At 35.3% G+C, this 19,909-nt stretch overlaps 1 protein-coding gene across 1 annotated transcript in view; it reads right to left on the minus strand.

Annotated features, from left to right (window-relative positions):
• ATF1 (activating transcription factor 1) overlaps positions 1 to 19,909 on the minus strand; it is a 33,488-nt gene that overhangs the window by 11,387 nt on the left and 2,192 nt on the right. The window contains exons 2-4 of the mRNA XM_031937898.1: positions 17,647 to 17,693; positions 16,274 to 16,372; positions 4,859 to 4,987 (exon numbers count right to left, since the gene is read on the minus strand). Coding sequence (XP_031793758.1) covers positions 4,859 to 4,987; positions 16,274 to 16,366 — 222 coding nt within the window. The 5' untranslated portion in view covers positions 16,367 to 16,372; positions 17,647 to 17,693. The remainder of the gene's footprint in view (positions 1 to 4,858; positions 4,988 to 16,273; positions 16,373 to 17,646; positions 17,694 to 19,909) is intronic.

Raw genomic sequence — 19,909 nt, forward strand, 5'->3', positions numbered from 1 at the left:
AAAAAGTACTGTTCAAACGTTTAACAGACATGAAATTGTACTCTAACATGTGGTACTGTTTTAAGCAATATTAAGACAACTAATATAATAATAAGATAATTACATAACTACTTATCAGAGATGTATAGCATATTATCCTAATTATCTACAGATATTCTCCATTGGAAAGTTCTCTGAAATAACGTTGTCGTCTTCTGTTGTTTACAAGAACATACTGCTTCCTGTGATTAATAAATTAATAAATATTTTCCTCTAAAACCAAAATAATAAGGCACAATAATAACAGATCTACATATTAAATCATATTGGCTAATGTAAGTATTCCATACATATCTTCACATTACTTACTGCATAATTCAATTGATTAAACTGATAAGCTAAAAGGAAATGGGGGCAGTCAGTCAATCTATAAGCATTTATTAAGCCCCTATTAGTACAAAGATGAAACCACCCTGGTAAAAGATTGCATATGTAGATGGAAAGATAGTGAGGAATTAAGATGACACCAAGGCTATAAATCTGGGGGACTGGAAAGCTAGTGTTATCCTTGACAGTAACAGAGGAAAGGATTTTTGGGGTGAAGGGGAGGGAAGTTTATTTTTAGATATGTTAAACTTAAGATATCTTTGGACATCTTCAAAAAGTTTGAAAGGCAGCTAGCTATGAATCTGGAGGTGAGCAGAGAGGATAGGGCTAAGTAAATACATCTGTCTAGAGATTAGTAGATAAGCACATTTGAAAATGACCATATAGAGATGAAAACAATCAAGAGGCACCAATGAGATCACTAAGTGAAACTATATACAGAGAGAAAGAAAAGGATCCAGAAAAAAGTACACTAGTATACCCATGGTTAGTGGGCAAGACTTGGATAAAGAGGTAAGGGGAGACCCAAAAGAGTAGAAGCCTGAAAACCTAAAGAGAAGAAAATAACAGGGGATGGGGGAGGGACAACAGTGTCAAAGTTATCAGTAAGGTAGGTTAACAATATTGAAGCCAAAAGCAAAGAAAGTCATTATAAATTTTTAAAAACTGCACAGAAGAGAACTAAACAAAGTTTAGAAAGAAGCAAAAAGGCAGTTTTGAAAGAAACACATAACATTTATTATATACTTTTTTTTAAAAAATTAAGTGTGGGGCAGCTGGTGGCACAGTGGATAGAGAAGTCAGGAGGACCAGAGTTCAAATCTAGTCTCAGACACTTAACACTTCCTAGCTGTGTGACTCTGGGCAAGTCACTTAACCCCAATTGCCTCAGGGGGAAAAAAATTAAGTGATAAATAAATAGATTTGCAGTTTCATAATTTTCTTTTTAAATTTTGGCATATGTACAGAAATGCTTTTTGTTTAAAATTTTTTTTAAATATAAAAAGGAAATGAATAGAAAGGGTTTATAAAAGCCATTTTAACAAATCATTCAAAAATAGTGGAACTATTACTTTTTTCTCTCTTTAGGGATAAATGATTTATCCAGGATCATACAGCATACTATCTGAGGCTAAATTTGAATTCAGGTTCCCCTGACTTCAGGACTGGTGCTCTATCCAATGTCCTATCTAGCTGCCCCTGGAACTGTTACTTTTGAATCCTCATATCATAGCCTCTGAAGTGTTTAAAAAGAAGACAAAAGTGAGCAGATTAGGTCAAGTATAATATAAACAGAAAAGAACTGTAATGGAGCCATATAATAAGAAGAAAACAAAGGCATAGGAACATTCTCAGACTAGGTTAACACCTAGGTTGAAAAAAGGTAACCATCTATAATTAGTGACCTCTAAGCCTATATTCTGATGTATAAAAGTCTGAGGGGCACCGTTAATGAGGGCATTTGGTAGGGGTCCACTAAGTTTTCATAAGTTATATTCAAAAGGGATATGTTTACTAGATTTCAGTGAACTACATGATGTAGAAAATAAGGTCTCATTGAACTTGGTATTCACCACTCCCCTCCAAAAGAAAAGCATTTTATATAATAGAACAAAATACTGCCTTAATATTTTTGTTTTTCTTTTTATAGCAAGGTGTCTTTCATCACACCTTGCTAGGATTCCATGGGAGATGTCAAGACAGAAACAACCCTGTTCAATGATCCTCTGATAAATATTACCAAGGCATAAAAACAAGATGATGATATGATCAAAAATTTTGTTATTGTATAGGAGACTTCATCACAGGGTTTAGGTCAGAGAGGTTCCTGGTGGATGATGAGGTTCTCCAAATGCTCTTGTTTGTGGATGCTATTATGCTAATTGAAAAAATGACCCAGATCACTTGGAAGAAGTCTTTAATCCCTCAATAGTCTGGAATGTCTAGTCATATAGGAAAGTCAAATGGATATTACACAGATTTCAATATAACATGCATTTATAGGGACACCTTACTTATCCATCAGAGGCTGAAAAAGAAAAGTGAAGGCTTGATAGCTTTTGGGAAATCATAGAACATTGGAAACAAATTGCAAAAGGTAAAAAACAAAGGGCACTGCTCATTCCTTCTTAATTCCTTACTGGGGACAGAATGAAAACTTAAGTCCTTGTTCACCACATACTTTTTACTGCCTTTTCTTCAGGAAATCATGTCTTAAAGAAATAAAAGTTTCTGGAGCTCCCAAGTAGAGATACTGCTCTTCTAAGTTCTTGATTCTTTTCCCTTTACTCTTCTTTGATGGATCATCACCAATGTTCCACTCGCTCCATGATTATATAACTTCCATACATTTAACTAACTCCTCTACTAAATGCCTTCTAAATTCCCACAGCCTGCTCTCCATTTCTCTAAGGCCTATCTTTTTCCTCTATCCCAGGCAAACCAGAGCCCATTCAGGGGGCTTGATAGAGCAAGACCTGCAGGGTGAGTAGCCTTCTCCCCTACCTTTTTCCTTCCTGTCTCTCTCTATGCTTCTGACTTCCAGACTTTGCCACTGTGCCTGGGCTGCCAACTCACCTTGGAACACACTTCTACATGCTGGCCCCATTCTTCCATTGATGGGTTCCTCTCAGAAATTCCATTTTGGGGAGGAACCAGGCCTGTTAACTTTCATTCCTCTCTTGGTTCTGTTTCCGATTTTATGGAATTCAACACTATGTCTCTAAAGTATCTTCACCTATTCATTTCCCTTTTTCTATACTGTCTTCTCCCATTAGAATGTAAGCTACCCAAAGGCACGAACTATTTTTCTGCCTGGATGTCCCTAGGACTTAGCAGTATTTGGTATTTAGTAAACACAATAGATGCTTCTTGCTAATTGCCCCCTTCCTACTCCTGGTTGGATCATTAATCTCCCCCTATTCCCTACCATTGCAGAAAGAACCCAGAATCTCTCTCTGTTCAAACTGATTCTGTTTTAGGCTTACTCCCGCCTCATTTCCAATGCCCACGAGCAGGCTTCCTACTAGCTTCTCTCCCTGCTGAGTGGACACAGCTTAAAACCCTTAGGATTTCTGAGTCTTTTAGTGCCTTGAAAGTAAGTGATCTCTTACATGTCTCATCTGCTTGAATTATAGAGTGAACTCCTTGAGCTTTTCTTGATTACAGAGTGCTTGGCATATGGTTAAATCCTTCATAATTTTTTTTTTCTTTTGTTCATTCGTGTATTTATCCATGCCATTCACCTCAGATGGAACATATCCAAAACAGAATTTGTCACACTCTACTCAAATTCCCTATTTCTGTTAAGGACACAACAATACTATTTCTTGTCACCCAAGTTTGTAAGCTCAATTTCATCCTCAACTCTTTACTCTCCTCCTCACTTCTGATAATCAGTTTTAAGTGCTATTGACTCGTCATCATTTTCAGAGCTTTCACGTATTCTACTCACAATTGCCACTCTGATGAAAGTCTTCATCACCTTAAGCCTGCAGTTAACTGATCTCCCTTAACTGATCTCCCTACTTTCAGTTTTTTGCTTCTCAATCCATTCCCCCATTAATGTTAAAAGTGACATTTTATAGACTTCTATATATGACATTTAAAACCCTTCATGATCTAGCTTCAAAATCTTTCCCAATTAGCTGAACAACATTCTCTCTGAACTCCAGTCAAATAAGCCTGTCTTCTGTTCGCAGTATAGGACATTTTTCTTCCCTCCAAACCTCTGCACAATCTGATCTATCCCTGATTCCTGATTTTCACCCAGACCTCTGGCTCCCCAATGTCATACTCCCTACTACAGGAGGCTTTTCTTGATCTCTTAATGTTCTTCCCCCTCATCCCCAAATTACTTTGTAATGATTCTTTATGTCCTTACTATAGACTCGCCTGCACCCTTATTATTTCCTTGCAGCAGAATTTACTCTATTTTACGTATCCCAGTCTAGAGCATAGCCTAATCAAGGCACTAAAGGAAAGGACTCCTTAAAAAAAAAAAAAAAAAAAAGTATTCTATGTACCAGGTTCTTTCCTGTCTGCCTAACCTTCAAGCCAGCTAGACAAGAAAGAACCCTTCATTGATCTATCATATACCTGTACCCCACTTTCTCTTATAATAAAAGACTTCTTTTACTTTTACATACAAACAAGTATGAGTTTGATCTTCAGGGAAAGGGAGAAAGAGACAAGTGCTATTTATCTTGTAACCTGCCCACACTTGACTTTAGCTCCCTCCTTTTGACTAACCTTCCACCAATGGATCTGCACATTTCCTTCTCTCAAGATCTATCATTTCCCTTAAAATATGAACCCACTTATCCTTGCAGATAATAAATGTAATGTGGATTTGCAATAAAGGCTAAAAAAATTTCCCCCCCCTTCTTATACTATCTAATTTCTAAGTACATAACAAACTACTTACAATACTATAATAAGTCAGTTAACAAAAATTTATACTCTATACTATACTGACCAAGTTTTTAGTTACCTGAACTGTCTGTACTTGCGGGGGGTGGATTACTGAAGACGAATGAGCAGTCTGGATGACCCCCTGACTCTGTACTTGTTCTCCAGAAAGATGTACAACTGTCATTGGTGCAGCTCCTCTTAGTGACATCTACAAATAAATATAAATTCAATTAACAAAATATAAATTTCACCCATACACAGAAGAAAGGCAAAACCTCAATAATGGGGAATGTATATATTTGGGTCTTGTTACTTTTTGTTGGAAAAGATTAGAAAACAACAGAGCCAGTTTTAAAAGGTAAAATGAATGTTACCTTCATTAGCAATCTGAACATAATTTCAATACAACAATGAGCTGATTTCCCTGTGTATTAGTGAGATCCAGGGAACTGAAGTGACAGCTAATGTCAGGGACAAGGCTGGAACCCCAGTATCTGGTCTCCAAATTCAGTTTCTTCCATTCTGCCAAGTTTAATTTCATCATCTTCATGGAATTAGTGATATAAAGATGACTAGGTTATAGTTTTTACACTAGGACAAGGACATAAATGATTATAATCTGTAATGTTCTCTTCTCTAAAATATAATCATTCTCTGGGAGCAGGTTTCTTGGGGGGCTTCTGGGAACAGCCTTCCTTTCATTCAGTTCAATAATTACCTCAAATGCAGCCAAGAGTTAAAATCCAGATCCTTTGTTGTCTCCTTAAAAATAGCCTGGTTAGCTTTCCAAGAGGCCTATCTCTCTCCTTGGTTCTGAGAGTTCTTGCTGCTAGTCCTTTGACTCTGCCAGCTTCAACCTCTAGCTCCCTCCGAATCCAAAGTCTCCAGCCAACACAAAGGTGGAAGTTGCAATGAATCTGACTCCGCCTCCCAGAGAATGGGCTTGTGGGTTTCTGACTTGTGAATCTCCCCAAGTCAATCCTAGTTGAGGCTCCCCCAGCTTATATATGCTCCCTAAAGGTATGAACTCTACTGTGTGAACTAATGCATAAACTCTCTTAAAAGGTGTGAACTCAGTACATAAGCAATGTCTCTATCAATTCCAGTGACTTAGCACCTTGTTTCAAGTTCTGGCCTATAACAATAATCCAAATTAGAAATATACAAGGCATTATTACTATGAGAAGAAAAACACAGTAGGGTAAAGAAATGAAGGGACAGAGTGGGATACTAGACAAAATTTCGTAGCAATGACTCCTATAGGACAAAGAATTATATTCCAGATATGGGTAATCAGAACACTATATTTAGTTTATATTTAGTTTATTATATATATTTAGTTTAGTTTAGTTTAAAATTATTGCTAAACTAGGCACAAAGGTGATGGAGGAAAAATTTAGAAGTAAATTTTGGAACAATTTGGCTGGAACAGAGTTCATGAAGGAAAATAGAGAGAAACCTGTATTTGTGGTTGGCATTAGATTGTAGAGGCCTTTGAATGCCACAGCAGGAGTCTGAAGTTTATTTTATGATTAATGGATAGTCACTGAAGCCGATCAAATTACTCAGGCAGCTGCATGTAGGACAGAGTAGAAAGGGAAGGAGAGAAGTAGGGTCAACACAAGGTTATTCCAGTAATCAAGATATAAGGAAATAAAGCAGTGGTCCTAGGAATGCAAAGAAAAGGATAAGAAATAGAAACATAAATACATGCAACTTATTAATAATTTACTCTCCCCTTTCCTTCTGAGTCCAAAGATCTCAAGGAGTTGAGCCCAGATGACTGGAAGAAATGGTAGAAATTTTTTTGGGAAAGGACAAGTTTTTTGGGAAAGGACAAGTTCCATTTTGGAGAAGTTGAATGTAAATATCTAGGTGAGTGGAAATGTTTACAGCCAACTGAAAGTTGAACACTTGGGATAAAGAAGTCATTGGAAATGTAGATACAGATTAGAACATCATCCACATCGGAAGTGGGAATTGATAAGATTGTCACAGAGGGGAAAAATCAGAGGAACAAGGATGTAGTCTCTCTGACATTATTTAAAAAACAAAACAAAACCAAACCCAATAGTTCATGCAGATGTAAAGAACCCCTGCTTCTTTTGTAATCCTCCACATAGTTTAACACAATCATCTATAATCATCTATAAAAGCTTAAGAAATATTGATCAAACAAATGCTAAGTCCAGAAGATCACAGAACATTGGCAATAAACTACTTGCATTAGTTAGTTTACACCATCACATCATAAATACTATTTCCTTTTAATTAAAATTTCTTGTCAGAATTACTCTCTTCTACTAAAGAATTTGAACAATTATAATTTTAGTCATATGAATCTCTTAATGAGGTGTTCCTTTAGAAAAATCATTAGTGATCTGATTCTAAATTAAAAGCGATTATGACTGATTGTTCCCCTTTCTAATTATAACCTATCCATAACCACTGAGAAAGTAAACTCTCATGTGACACATGTGAAGAACATGTTTTTCTATATTAACCAGGATATCACATTTGAATTTTTTTGTTTTCAACTCTAAGGAGAAATGACTAGGAAATAAACTGTTAAATGATTCAAAATAATGATATGTTGATTACCGTAGTGTCAACTTAAGATAGTCTTTAACCTTTGAGGTATACTTAACACTTTTTAATGGATGTTTACATATGCATTAAAATTCAAAAGAAAGAAAAACTGGTTTCCATTCAGAAGATAAAACATATATTCCATTAAAACAAGGCTTTCTAAGTTTAATGAGACAAAAATGCACAGATAACTGGCCTAAATTAATGTTTTCTTACTAGTAGTCAGAGGATGGTGGTAGAAGCAAAGTTCAGACACCCATAACAGTAATTACATAGAATCACAGACCATTTAGAATTGAAAGGCATCTTAAATGTAATTTAATACAATTTCCTCTTCAAAGCATGAGTCTCTTCTAAACAAAATCAAACTGAGAGCTTGAACACTTCCAGTTACCATGAATTCATTATTTTATAGGATAACAACCTCTTCCAATTTTTGACATTTCTAATTGTCAAAAAGCTCTTCCATATATAAGGAAACTGAATCAGAAGGAAACAGAATAAGGAAATCTGAAACTATCAAGAATAAGTCTAATGCTTCTTTCTTATGAAAGACACCCTTTATACCTTAATACAGCATTTTCCTAAATCATTTTCCCTCATCAGCAAATTCTGATTCTTTTAGAAAAAAGCAAAGCATACTCCATGTCTTCTCTTCTCTAGGCATAAGCAACAAGCAATTTCTACAACCATTTCTCACAGGACAAAAAGAGTCCAGACTCCTTTCACCATTCTGATCACCTCCCTCCCTGCGGACATATTTTGCCAAAGTCTGTATTGTGCAGACTTACTATTCTTTTTCTCCTTGACATTCTAAAAAAAATTATTAACACAGCCTTAGCTTACATTAATTTTTTTGGCAGTACATGACCAATACTAAATTCTGTTAAGTTTGTGGTCTATTACAACACCTTTATCTTTTTCATATAAAGAGGCATCATAAAGTAGTGAATACAAATTTGAAGTCAGGAATATCTAGATGCAAATTCCAAATTTAGGCACTAGTTGTGTGACCCAAGGCCGGTCATATAACTTTGTTATGCCCCAGTTTACCATCTGTAAAATCAGAGTTGGTTTCAGTGGTTTCCATGACTTTTACAATTCTAAATCTATGATTCTACATGAATCCCATCAAATTTCCTTCAGTCTGTAGTGCTATGCTTAATTTTTAAAATTTAAGTTCATGTGTCTGTTAATTTAGATTGGCTATTCCTATCTGTCAAGATCTTTTAGGAGCCTGATTCCTTTATCTGCTCCTTCCAGCCGTGTTGAACACATTTGACAACTGTCCCCCTGTGCTTTTATCCAAGTAATTGATGAAAATAACAAAAAGGACACTGTTCTGCAACACACTACAAGAGATGCTGCTCATCTGCTATGTAGCACCATAATGACTTGAATTAAAATCAGGCCTTTAGACTAGGCAAGATTTAGCCTGCCTCAATTTCCTCATCTATAAAATCGGGATAATAACAAGTACTATCTAATTGCTATTATTTCACTGAATTGACATCCACCAACTAATAACACTATGTTGCTCAACCAGTTATTAAAATGCCCCACAAAAATATTTACGATAGTTTTTTGTATAAGCAAAAGAAACTAAAGGGGCATCTATCAATTAGGGGAAGATATGCATAAATTATGGAATATGAATAATAAGAATATTACTACATTGCAATGAAATATATGGTTTCAGTAAATCTGGATGATTTGTATGAACTGATGCAGACTTCAGTGAGCAGAACAAAGAAAACAATTTATATAATACCATAGTAAAACAAAGAAGTAATATTTAAGAACTTTGATCTATACAGTAACCAACCATGATTCCAGAGTACCAGTGATAAAATAAGCTTTCTAATTCTTGACAGGGAAACTCAAGATGCAGAATTGAATGTAAATTTTCATAAACGGCTGATATGGGGGATTTGTTTTGCTTGACGTTGGATTATACAAGCATTTTGTTCTTTTTTTAATTTGGAGAAATGGAATATTGAGGGAAGTAGAGAAAGAGGAATTAAGGTTACCAAAATTTTTAAAAGACCACTGAAGCGTTTTAGGAAATATACAACAGATAAAAACAGAAGGAAGATTAGTAAGATACACGTACAAGTTTTGAAAATAAAATGAATTTGGGAGAGAGAGAAACAAGCTGTATTTTGTGAGAGTATATTAACTATTGGTAAATGAGTCCAGCTAAAGTACAAGTGGATGGGAAGAGATCTGTTGAGGTTAAGATCAACCTTCAAGCTTGTGGCAGGCAGCATTGTGTCACCCACATCTTTAATGTCACACAAATGAATGAGAGACTTAAGAGATTACAAGATGTCAACACAATACATTTACTAGGTAGACTTCTACACAGATATGATGGATATCTCATTAGATGAGTTTTACAGATTATCTAATTCAATCATCATCATTTGAACAAAAAGGCACATATAGCTGGCTGAACTCTTTTGAGGGACTATGAATCTTATGTGGGAGGTTCTGGAATGTTCCAAGAATGGATATCACAATTATTGTTCAGTAATAAGAAAAACTAGAGTACTTCACCAGCTATTGGGAATTTCTCTTTAACTTGACACTGACACACACACACACACACACACACACACACACACACACACACACACACTCTCTCTCTCTCTCTCTCTATATATATATATATATACACACACACATATCTCCTTAGAATGCAAAACACCTTTGACAAAAAAGTCTCTGTTTTATACATTACATATTTTTATTTTTTTTGCTAAGGCAATTAGGGTCAAGTGATTTGCCCAGGGTCACACAGCTATAAGTGTCAAGTGTCTAAGGCCAGATTTGAACTCAGGTCCTTCTGACTTCAGGGCTGGTGCTCTACCCACTGTGCCACCTAGCTGCCCCTACATTATATGCTTTTATACTGTATTTGATATTAATGAGGGTTTTCTCTATTATCTCATTTAAAGAAATCTTATATGATTTTGACATACATGGGACACGCTTTGTTTGAAGAGAGGCTTTAAGATAGCATTTTGATAGATTATATGAAATACTAAGTAAAGTACTTTGCAATTCTCCCTAATCAAATTTCCTTTTCTAGTTAACAGCCAGGAAGCTTGTACTAGCACCTTGTATTCTCTAAATCTCTCATTCAATTGCATAATGGTAAAAATGTGAGTCAACTGTGGAAAATCTGTGAAATTTTCCTTGTTGCTCTCTAATATTCTGATCAAGAATACTCACACTACATGGTAGAGCTCTCAACTCTAGGTAGTTTCACTAACTCTCTCCCTGCCCAGAATGCTCCCTCTCCTCAACACTTCCTCCTCCCTTCCTCGGCTCCCTTCAAGTCCCAAGCTAAACTCCCACATTCCACAGCAAGCCCTTTTTGCTTTCTGTTAATACTAGTGTTTTCTGAGGCAGCTAGGTGGAACAAAGGATAGAACACAAGTCCTGAAGTCAGGAGGACCCGAGTTCAAATTTGGCCTCAGATACTTAACACTTCCAGCTATGTGACCCTAGACAAGTCACTTAACTCAATCAATTGCCTTAGCAAAAAACAAAACAAAAAATACTAGTGCTTTCCCCCGTTTATTATCTCCAATTTATCCTCTATAAAATGCATTTGTACATAGTTTTGCATGTTGTGTCCTTCACTAGACCTGACTCATTACTGTCCTTTCCAATTTCTTTAGAAATAACCTCAATCGGGGATGTGGGAAAACTGGGACATTGATGCATTGTTGGTGGAGTTATGAACGAATCCAACCATTTTGGAGAGTAGTTTGGAACTATGCTCAAAAAGTTATCAAACTGTGCATACCCTTTGATCCAGCAGTGTTACTACTGGGATTATATCCCAAAGAGATTATAAAGAAGGGAAAGGGACCTGTATGTGCACGAATGTTTGTGGCAGCCCTCTTTGTAGTGGCTAAAAATTGGAAACTGAATGGATGTCCATCAGTTGGAGAATGGCTGAATAAATTGTGGTATATGAAAATTATGGAATATTACTGTTCTGTAAGAAATGACCAACAGGATGATTTCAGAAAGGCCTGAAGAGACTTACATGAACTGATGCTGAGTGAAACGAGCAGGACCAAGAGATCATTATATACTTCAACAACAATACTATATGATGACCAGTTCTGATGGACCTGGCCATCCTCAGCAACGAGATCAACCAAATCATTTCTAATGGAGCAGTAATGAACTGAACTAGCTATACCCAGAAAAAGAACTCTGGGAGATGACTAAAAACCATTACATTGAATTCCCAATCCCTATATTTATGCACACATGCATTTTTGATTTCCTTCACAAGCTAATTGTACAATAATTCAGAGTCTGATTCTTTTTGTACAGCAAAATAATGTTTTAGTCATGTATACTTATTGTGTATCTAAGTTATATTTTAATATATTTAACATCTACTGGTCATCCTGCCATCTAGGGGAGGGGGTGGGGGGGGGGTAAGAGGTGAAAAATTGGAACAAGAGGTTTGGCAATTGTTAATGCTGTAAAGTTACCCATGTATATATCCTGTAAATAAAAGGCTATTAAATTAAAAAAAAAAAAAAAAAAAAAAAGAAATAACCTCAATCAATCTTAAGGCAGTAACTCCACTGTCACTGACACATCACAGTTTTTTTCTTTTCTAACCTTTATGTTGTCCTTTTTCAGTTTCACCATTAGATGCCTGTGGTGTATATTCATATGGTCCAGTCTTTCACTAAGCTTCTGCTTTTTTCTATTTCCTTTATGGGTCTTTTTGCTGTTTTCTTAGGCAATACTGCCCATAATCATCTACAATTCTTCTCTTTTGGCTGTATAAAACAAGTTTACATTCTAACACCAGTTTTGTCCTTGGCTGCCATATCTCTTTGATTACCAAACAAGTCAAATTTTTGCTGACTAAGGTAGTTTTTTGGTCTTTTTGGATTTCTTGTTGTGACAATTTATTTACAGTGGTTACATTCTGTAAGAAATAGTCATAATATTGTTAAATGTGCTTTCCTAATCCAGGTTGGATTTGTTTTAATTTCAAATAATAGTAAAGGAACTTGAAAGAGAACAGGGTCATCCCTGAAGTTCAAAAAACCTGGGTTCAAATCCTGTTCCTGATAGATACTGGCTCCGAAAAAGTCAGAGATGAAAGTCAGGTGAAACTAATATTTTTGAGAAGACGTAAAAGACAGAAAATTAGAAGTATTAAATGGTTACGTGGATGCCCATTGGACTCAAGTTAAATGAGTGATGGTTGATAAATGGAAAGATGAAACTGGCACAGAAGAAACTGAAACACACTTCACCTAAGGGGACGGGGAACTAAAACCTCCCTTTCATTTGGTTCCCCAGAATCCCCCCTGCCCTACCACAGAGGAGTAACAGTGCAGTATGAGGACAAAGCAAGGCACTGACTGAGGAGTTAGAAGACCTTGGATGAAGCCGAGTCTTCAACATTCAGTAAAACAGCAATAATAATACTTATACTTCCTATCTGTTGTGTGATAAAGTGCTTCATAAACTACAGCAATGCAAGGAATTAATGCCACAGTCACCTGATATTTAATAGCTAAAAATTATATATATATATATATATATATATATACACATACACACACACCAATGCTAAAATAATAGTCAAGAAAAATATACAGAATACACTAGTTTGTTAACAATATGAATGCTTATAAACTGGGAAAATATTTTTACAGTCAAAGGTTCTGATAAAGGCCTCATTTCCAAAATATATAGAGAATTAACTCTAATTTATAAAAAATCAAGCCATTCTCCAATTGAAAAATGGTCAAAGGATATGAACAGACAATTCTCAGATGAAGAAATTGAAACTATTTCTAGTCATATGAAAAGATGCTCCAAGTCATTATTAATCAGAGAAATGCAAATTAAGACAACTCTAAGATACCACTACACACCTGTCAGATTGGCTAAGATGACAGGAAAAAATAATGATGATTGTTGGAGGGGATGTGGGAAAACTGGGACATTGATTCATTGTTGGTGGAGTTGTGAACGAATCCAACCATTTTGGAAGTAGTTTGGATCTATGCTCAAAAAGTTATCAAACTGTGCATACCCTTTGATCCAGCAGTGTTACTACTGGGATTATATCCCAAAGAGATTATAAAGAAGGGAAAGGGACCTGTATGTGCACGAATGTTTGTGGCAGCCCTTTTTGTAGTGGCTAGAAACTGGAAACTGAATGGATGTCCATCAGGTGGAGAATGGCTGAATAAATTGTGGTATATGAAAATTATGGAATATTACTGTTCTGTAAGAAATGACCAACAGGATGATTTCAGAAAGGCCTGGAGAGACTTACACGAACTGATGCTGAGTGAAATGAGCAGGACCAGGAGATCATTATATACTTCTACAACAATACTAGATGATGACCAGTTCTGATGGATCAGGCCCTCTTCAGCACCGAGATCAACCAAATCATTTCTAATGGAGCAGTAATGAACTGAACTAGCTATACCCAGAAAAAGAACTCTGGGAGATGACTAAAAACCATTACATTGAATTCCCAATCCCTATATTTATGCCCACCTGCATTTTTGATTTCCTTCACAAGCTAATTGTACAATAATTCAGAGTCTGATTCTTTTTGTACAGCAAAATAATGTTTTGGTCATGTATACTTATTGTGTATCTAAGTTATATTTTAATATATTTTAACATCTACTGGTCATCCTGACATTTAGGGGAGGGGGTGGGGGTAAGAGGTGAAAAATTGGAACAAGAGGTTTGGCAATTGTTAATGCTGTAAAGTTACCCATGTATATATCCTGTAAATAAAAGGCTATTAAATAAAAAAAAATTAAAAAAAAAAAAAAAAAAAAAAGAGAATTAACTCTAATTTATAAAAAATCAAGCCATTCTCCAATTGAAAAATGGTCAAAGGATATGAACAGACAATTCTCAGATGAAGAAATTGAAACTATTTCTAGTCATATAAAAAGATGCTCCAAGTCATTATTAATCAGAGAAATGCAAATTAAGACAACTCTAAGATACCACTACACACCTGTCAGATTGGCTAAGATGACAGGAAAAAATAATGATGATTGTTGGAGGGGATGTGGGAAAACTGGGACATTGATTCATTGTTGGTGGAGTTATGAACGAATCCAACCATTTTGGAGAGTAGTTTGGAACTATGCTCAAAAAGTTATCAAACTGTGCATACCCTTTGATCCAGCAGTGTTACTACTGGGATTATATCCCAAAGAGATTATAAAGAAGGGAAAGGGACCTGTATGTGCACGAATGTTTGTGGCAGCCCTTTTTGTAGTGGCTAGAAACTGGAAACTGAATGGATGTCCATCAGTTGGAGAATGGCTGAATAAATTGTGGTATATGAAAATTATGGAATATTACTGTTCTGTAAGAAATGACCAACAGGATGATTTCAGAAAGGCCTGGAGAGACTTACACGAACTGATGCTGAGTGAAATGAGCAGGACCAGGAGATCATTATATACTTCAACAACAATACTAGATGATGACCAGTTCTGATGGATCAGGCCATCCTCAGCAACGAGATCAACCAAATCATTTCTAATGGAGCAGTAATGAACTGAACTAGCTATGCCCAGAAAAAGAACTCTGGGAGATGACTAAAAACCATTACATTGAATTCCCAATCCCTATATTTATGCACACCTGCATTTTTGATTTCCTTCACAAGCTAATTGTACAATATTTCAGAGTCTGATTCTTTTTGTACAGCAAAATAACGTTTTGGTCATGTATACTTATTGTGTATCTAATTTATATTTTAATATATTTAACATCTACTGGTCATCCTGCCATCTAGGGGAGGGGGTGGGGGGGGGTAAGAGGTGAAAAATTGGAACAAGAGGTTTGGCAATTGTTAATGCTGTAAAGTTACCCATGTATATATCCTGTAAATTAAAGGCTATTAAATAAAAAAATAAAAAATAAATAAAAAAATAAATAAAAAAAAAAGAAAAAAAAAAGAAAAAAAAAAGCAATATGAATGCTTCCTGAATTAGCATAATGGTCAATTTAAATAACATAGAGGGAAAAAAATCAACAAGTATCCATGACAAATCTGTTGGACTATAGCTGATTTACAAATATGCTACAAGATATCTGCTTCAATTAAATTTGGTAAATTAACAGGGAAACTTCCTTCCCTTTTCTGAAGAGGTGTAGAATATTGAAAATACTGTTTTAGTCAGCTGATGTTTTGATTACTTCTTACTGAACTGCCTTTCTTCTATCCCTTTTCTTTTTTTGTAATTACATATTTATGTGTAGAGAATCGATATATTTAGAAATGAAAGTGTTATAATAGGATACAGATAAAAGTAAATTTCAAATCAACTCATTTTTCTGAAGTGACTACAAAAATATGGGGAAAAAAATACACCCATCCAAATCACTGATTTGGATGTCTTAAAAATGAACTCTGTCATGACTAATATGGCAATATGTTTAATATTATTATACACGTATAACTTATATCAGATTGCCTGCTGTCTTTGGGAGAGGAGGAAGAAAAAAATATAGAACTCAAAATTTTATAAACGTTCATTTTAACTAATGTTGAAAACATGCAATTAGAAAAAATACCATTAAATGGGAAAAAAAAAAAACCAAAATAAAAACGAAGTTTGTCTTTAGACCATAAAGACTATATCACAATATAAAAATTAATTTTCCCTTATAAAAGTACAGTTTTCTTGATATGATTAAGTGAAAACCCACTCTCATGAAATCTTAATATTTAATAAAAGTCCCATCTGTTGGTGGTCTTTTTAATCACTAATATTTTTAAAATTCAATCCAATCAATTAATCTAAATACAGTATATTCTTAAGCATTTCTAAATTATAGAAACTGACCCATGCTTTACCTGTTGAGCAATGTGAGAGATATGAGCACCCTGCACTGTTGTACCTGGTTGTGGTGCTGTCTCTGAACTGTTACTTTTGTGGGAATCTTCCATAATCAACTATAAGAAAAAAAATTTGGTTAAAAAGTTAGTCTTTGGATGTTCTTTTTCAAATATGTCAGGAAATTTTTTATGCTATTTACAGCACCTCTATTTACAGCTTCAAAAAACTTCTCCCAATCTTAATTTTTGTCATGGAAATTTATTAAGAATGCTTAACTAGAGGCAAAAATATGAATGGCTCCAAACTATGACCCCTAAAAATTTTTATATTAGCTTCCAAAAAATTTTCATAAAGTTGATTCCACTTAAAGAATATGATACTACAGAACTGAGTGAGGACATATATAAACTTTCCATTTTCTAGAGTACGGACTTACTTAAATTTATACTTCATAATATATGGACATTTCTTAAACCAAAGTTGAGAGAAGTTTTGCTGTTTCAATATTCCTCATCAGAGGGGAGTTCACCATTTCACATAGATGGTCCATTGAGGGTTATGTGGTTTTGAACAGAATGGAAAAGAATAAAGCAGCATTAAAGAATTAAAAGTGCCAGGAGGAACTATCAAGCAAGAAGATAAATTTGGGGGGTTTTGTGGGGAGGGAATGAAAGGCATACCCGGTGCAGGTTCTTGAGGGAGTATAGAAAAGAATGTAAGGGGGATGGGAAGGGAACAAGCATTTATAAGCACTTACTATGTGCCAGATACTGTGCTAAGCACTTTACACAAGAATCTATATTCTTATTCGTTTAATTACAGTAAAGTCCTTTAGTCCATTTCTTTGAAGGTCATAAATACAGGAATTTATTTTCAACAATTACACGGAAGATAGTATTTCTAACCAAATCTTAATGTTTAAAGAGCAACAAAAACAAGACATATTAAATGATATAATTTTAGATCCAAATCTACAATTCAATATATTCAGACAGAAAAAAACGCACAGACATGGTACTTTGACAATTTTCCCCCTAGTTTTTAAAAGTATCCATTTCAAAAGACAGTCAAAATTTGAACCAAAGCAAATTTAACAAAAGAAAGGCATAACAAATTGGGCTTTGCAATATATAAAAGAACATTAAATGTTTTATGACTGGAAATTATTTTTCATGCTCACTGTGACAATGATTTTTCCCCCTCCTTAATTAAGATTAATTAAAACTCCTATAACTAATGGAAAATTGGACCTACAAGTAGCAGATGGGACAATCACAGAAATATTCTTATCTGCCAGCAAATGATGCTTTCAACACTTAAATAAACAATGACTACCCAAAGGAACATAATATAGGTAACTTTCTATATATTAAAAAAAAACAAACTTCACCTTAATAACCACTGGCAAGTCAATTAACTTCTCTCAGCTTCAGTTTCCTAAAACAAGAGAAAAAAAAATACTTGTTCTAACACAACTGAAGTGAGGAAAGTACTTATCTTAAATTGCAATAGAATATTATTAGAACCATTTTAAAATGATGATGCCAAGGATATGCATGCTTACACTTTCCCCTATTCTTTTATTTTTTTAACCTCAACACTTTATATGTAAGCTAAGATTAATATTTGAAATGTTATGTAGAATACTTGTTCAACAGAAAAATTCTCTTAAATATAAAGTAGACTGACCAGTGTGGTAGTACACACCTGTTATCTCTACAAGGGAGGCTGAAGCTGTAGATAATGAACTTGAGAGTTCTAAAATGCACATGGACCAAAGTCAATGTTATTCCCCTTAAATCCTGCCTCAGTAAGGTGAAGGCAATACTGTTGCCCCACTCTCAGATGGCAACCATGAGGCTCCCTAAGTGGTGGAGAACCAAGCCTGTTCAGCAACAAAGCAGGTCAAAGTTTTCATGATGGTCAGCAATGAAATCAGGCCCATAAATAAATATTTTTCTTCCAGCCTAGATGAGATAAGAAGGAAAGGAGAGAAGAGGGAGAGGAAAAAAAAGGAGAAAAGGAGTGTTGGACAGAAGGAAGGATGGAGGAAAGTAGGAAAGGTGGGAGGAAGAGAGAGAGGGAGAGAAAGAAGGGAGAGAGGCAGAGAAAAATGGAAGGAGGGAAGGAAAGAGTAAGACAAAAAGGGAGGGAAGGAAGGAGAAAAAAGAGAAGATATAAAGCACATCTAAGTAGCTACTTAGAACAAACTGAAGTGGAATAACCACAAGCATAGTGGGGCAAAAGGAATACAAAGTACCATAATTAAAGGAAACTGAAAAACTCTTGTAAGACTATCCAGTCTGATGAGTAGCTAAAAAGAAGAGACTGACTATTAAATAAAGCAAAAGATTTTTCTGATTCCACAGACTGGGAATCAGAAATAGGTAGATAGACCACACCTTGAAATAATTGCCTGGTTTTATATGTGCCTATGGAAAAAACATCAAGAGAAACTTCTTATGAAAAGATGGACAGCAACACATGTAGAGGACTAGATAAGGAAGGAATGAGAAGAAGGCTTTCTCTCCAGGCCAGGTACCCCAGGATCATTGTCACAGCAAAAATGACAACTTCACAATAGAAACACATGGCCATTATAGACATATGTTTGTCCAGGTATGCCTGAGAGTAGAGTTTCCAGACCTGCAATCCAGCATGCTTTTTTGTTTCCTTTTCTGAGTGTAGGCCAGCAATAGTAAGACATTTCCCCAGATGGGAGACAGGTTACCCTGTCTTAAGTTCATTTTACAATTTTGACAAATTGAAAAATCTGAGGGTATTTTCTTAAAAGCATGCAAAAAGCAAGGGAAGAATATAGGTCATCTACCCTAACTACCCAGGCTTACCTAAATGACAGAGCTAGAGTTAGAGCCAACAAAAGAGAGTAAGGTGATCAATATTAGATTCTACATCTGGAAGACTAAAGCCATACCATGAGTAGAACTCACCACCTCTCCATGACAACTGCTATGAGATTCTCAGGAAGTATAGGTACAAGGTGAATGGAACACAGCAGTCCCACAAAGGGTCTTTAATGGCTATTTGGGTTTTCTCTATGTGTTCCTTTGTGTAGTCTGCATTATCTGTAATGGAAAAAATAAAAAGCTATTCCCAACTTGGTATCTCTATTTCACATGGACTACCTTTGTGGGACAGAACTGGGCTAACCAATTTTGGGGAATTTCCAGATGCAAATCATACCTAAGCTTTAGAGACTGGAAATATTATTAACAAGTCAAAGAAGCTGCTTTAAGATCAGACCTTTCCAAGATCAAATTGAGTGTGTATGAACCCTGAATTTCTTAAGGCAACAGGAGTAACTACTAAGTGTCAACTGGAAAGTCATTTGACCTATTCAGCACTTAATTTCTTTATCTGCAAAGCCACATTACTGCACTGGATAATCTCTATGACCCCTCTTGAACTAAACAGCATATAATTCAACAAAGAGCAATTTTCTGATTTCACATAATTACTAATGTCTATAAATTACCTAAAAGATAATAAAATAAGCTGAGTCTACTTTGGAAATAATTGAGCAGAGTGGCAAAAGTTGGCAGGTTTTTCCCCTTTCTTTCTGGCTGTGTATAAAGAGCCTCAGTGAGTAACTTTTTTCTCTACCAAAAGCCAAGAAACACCTTTCAAGGTAG

The sequence above is a fragment of the Sarcophilus harrisii genome, chromosome 5 (genome assembly GCF_902635505.1).
Source record: "Sarcophilus harrisii chromosome 5, mSarHar1.11, whole genome shotgun sequence".
In the NCBI taxonomy this organism is placed as follows: Eukaryota; Metazoa; Chordata; class Mammalia; order Dasyuromorphia; family Dasyuridae; genus Sarcophilus; species Sarcophilus harrisii.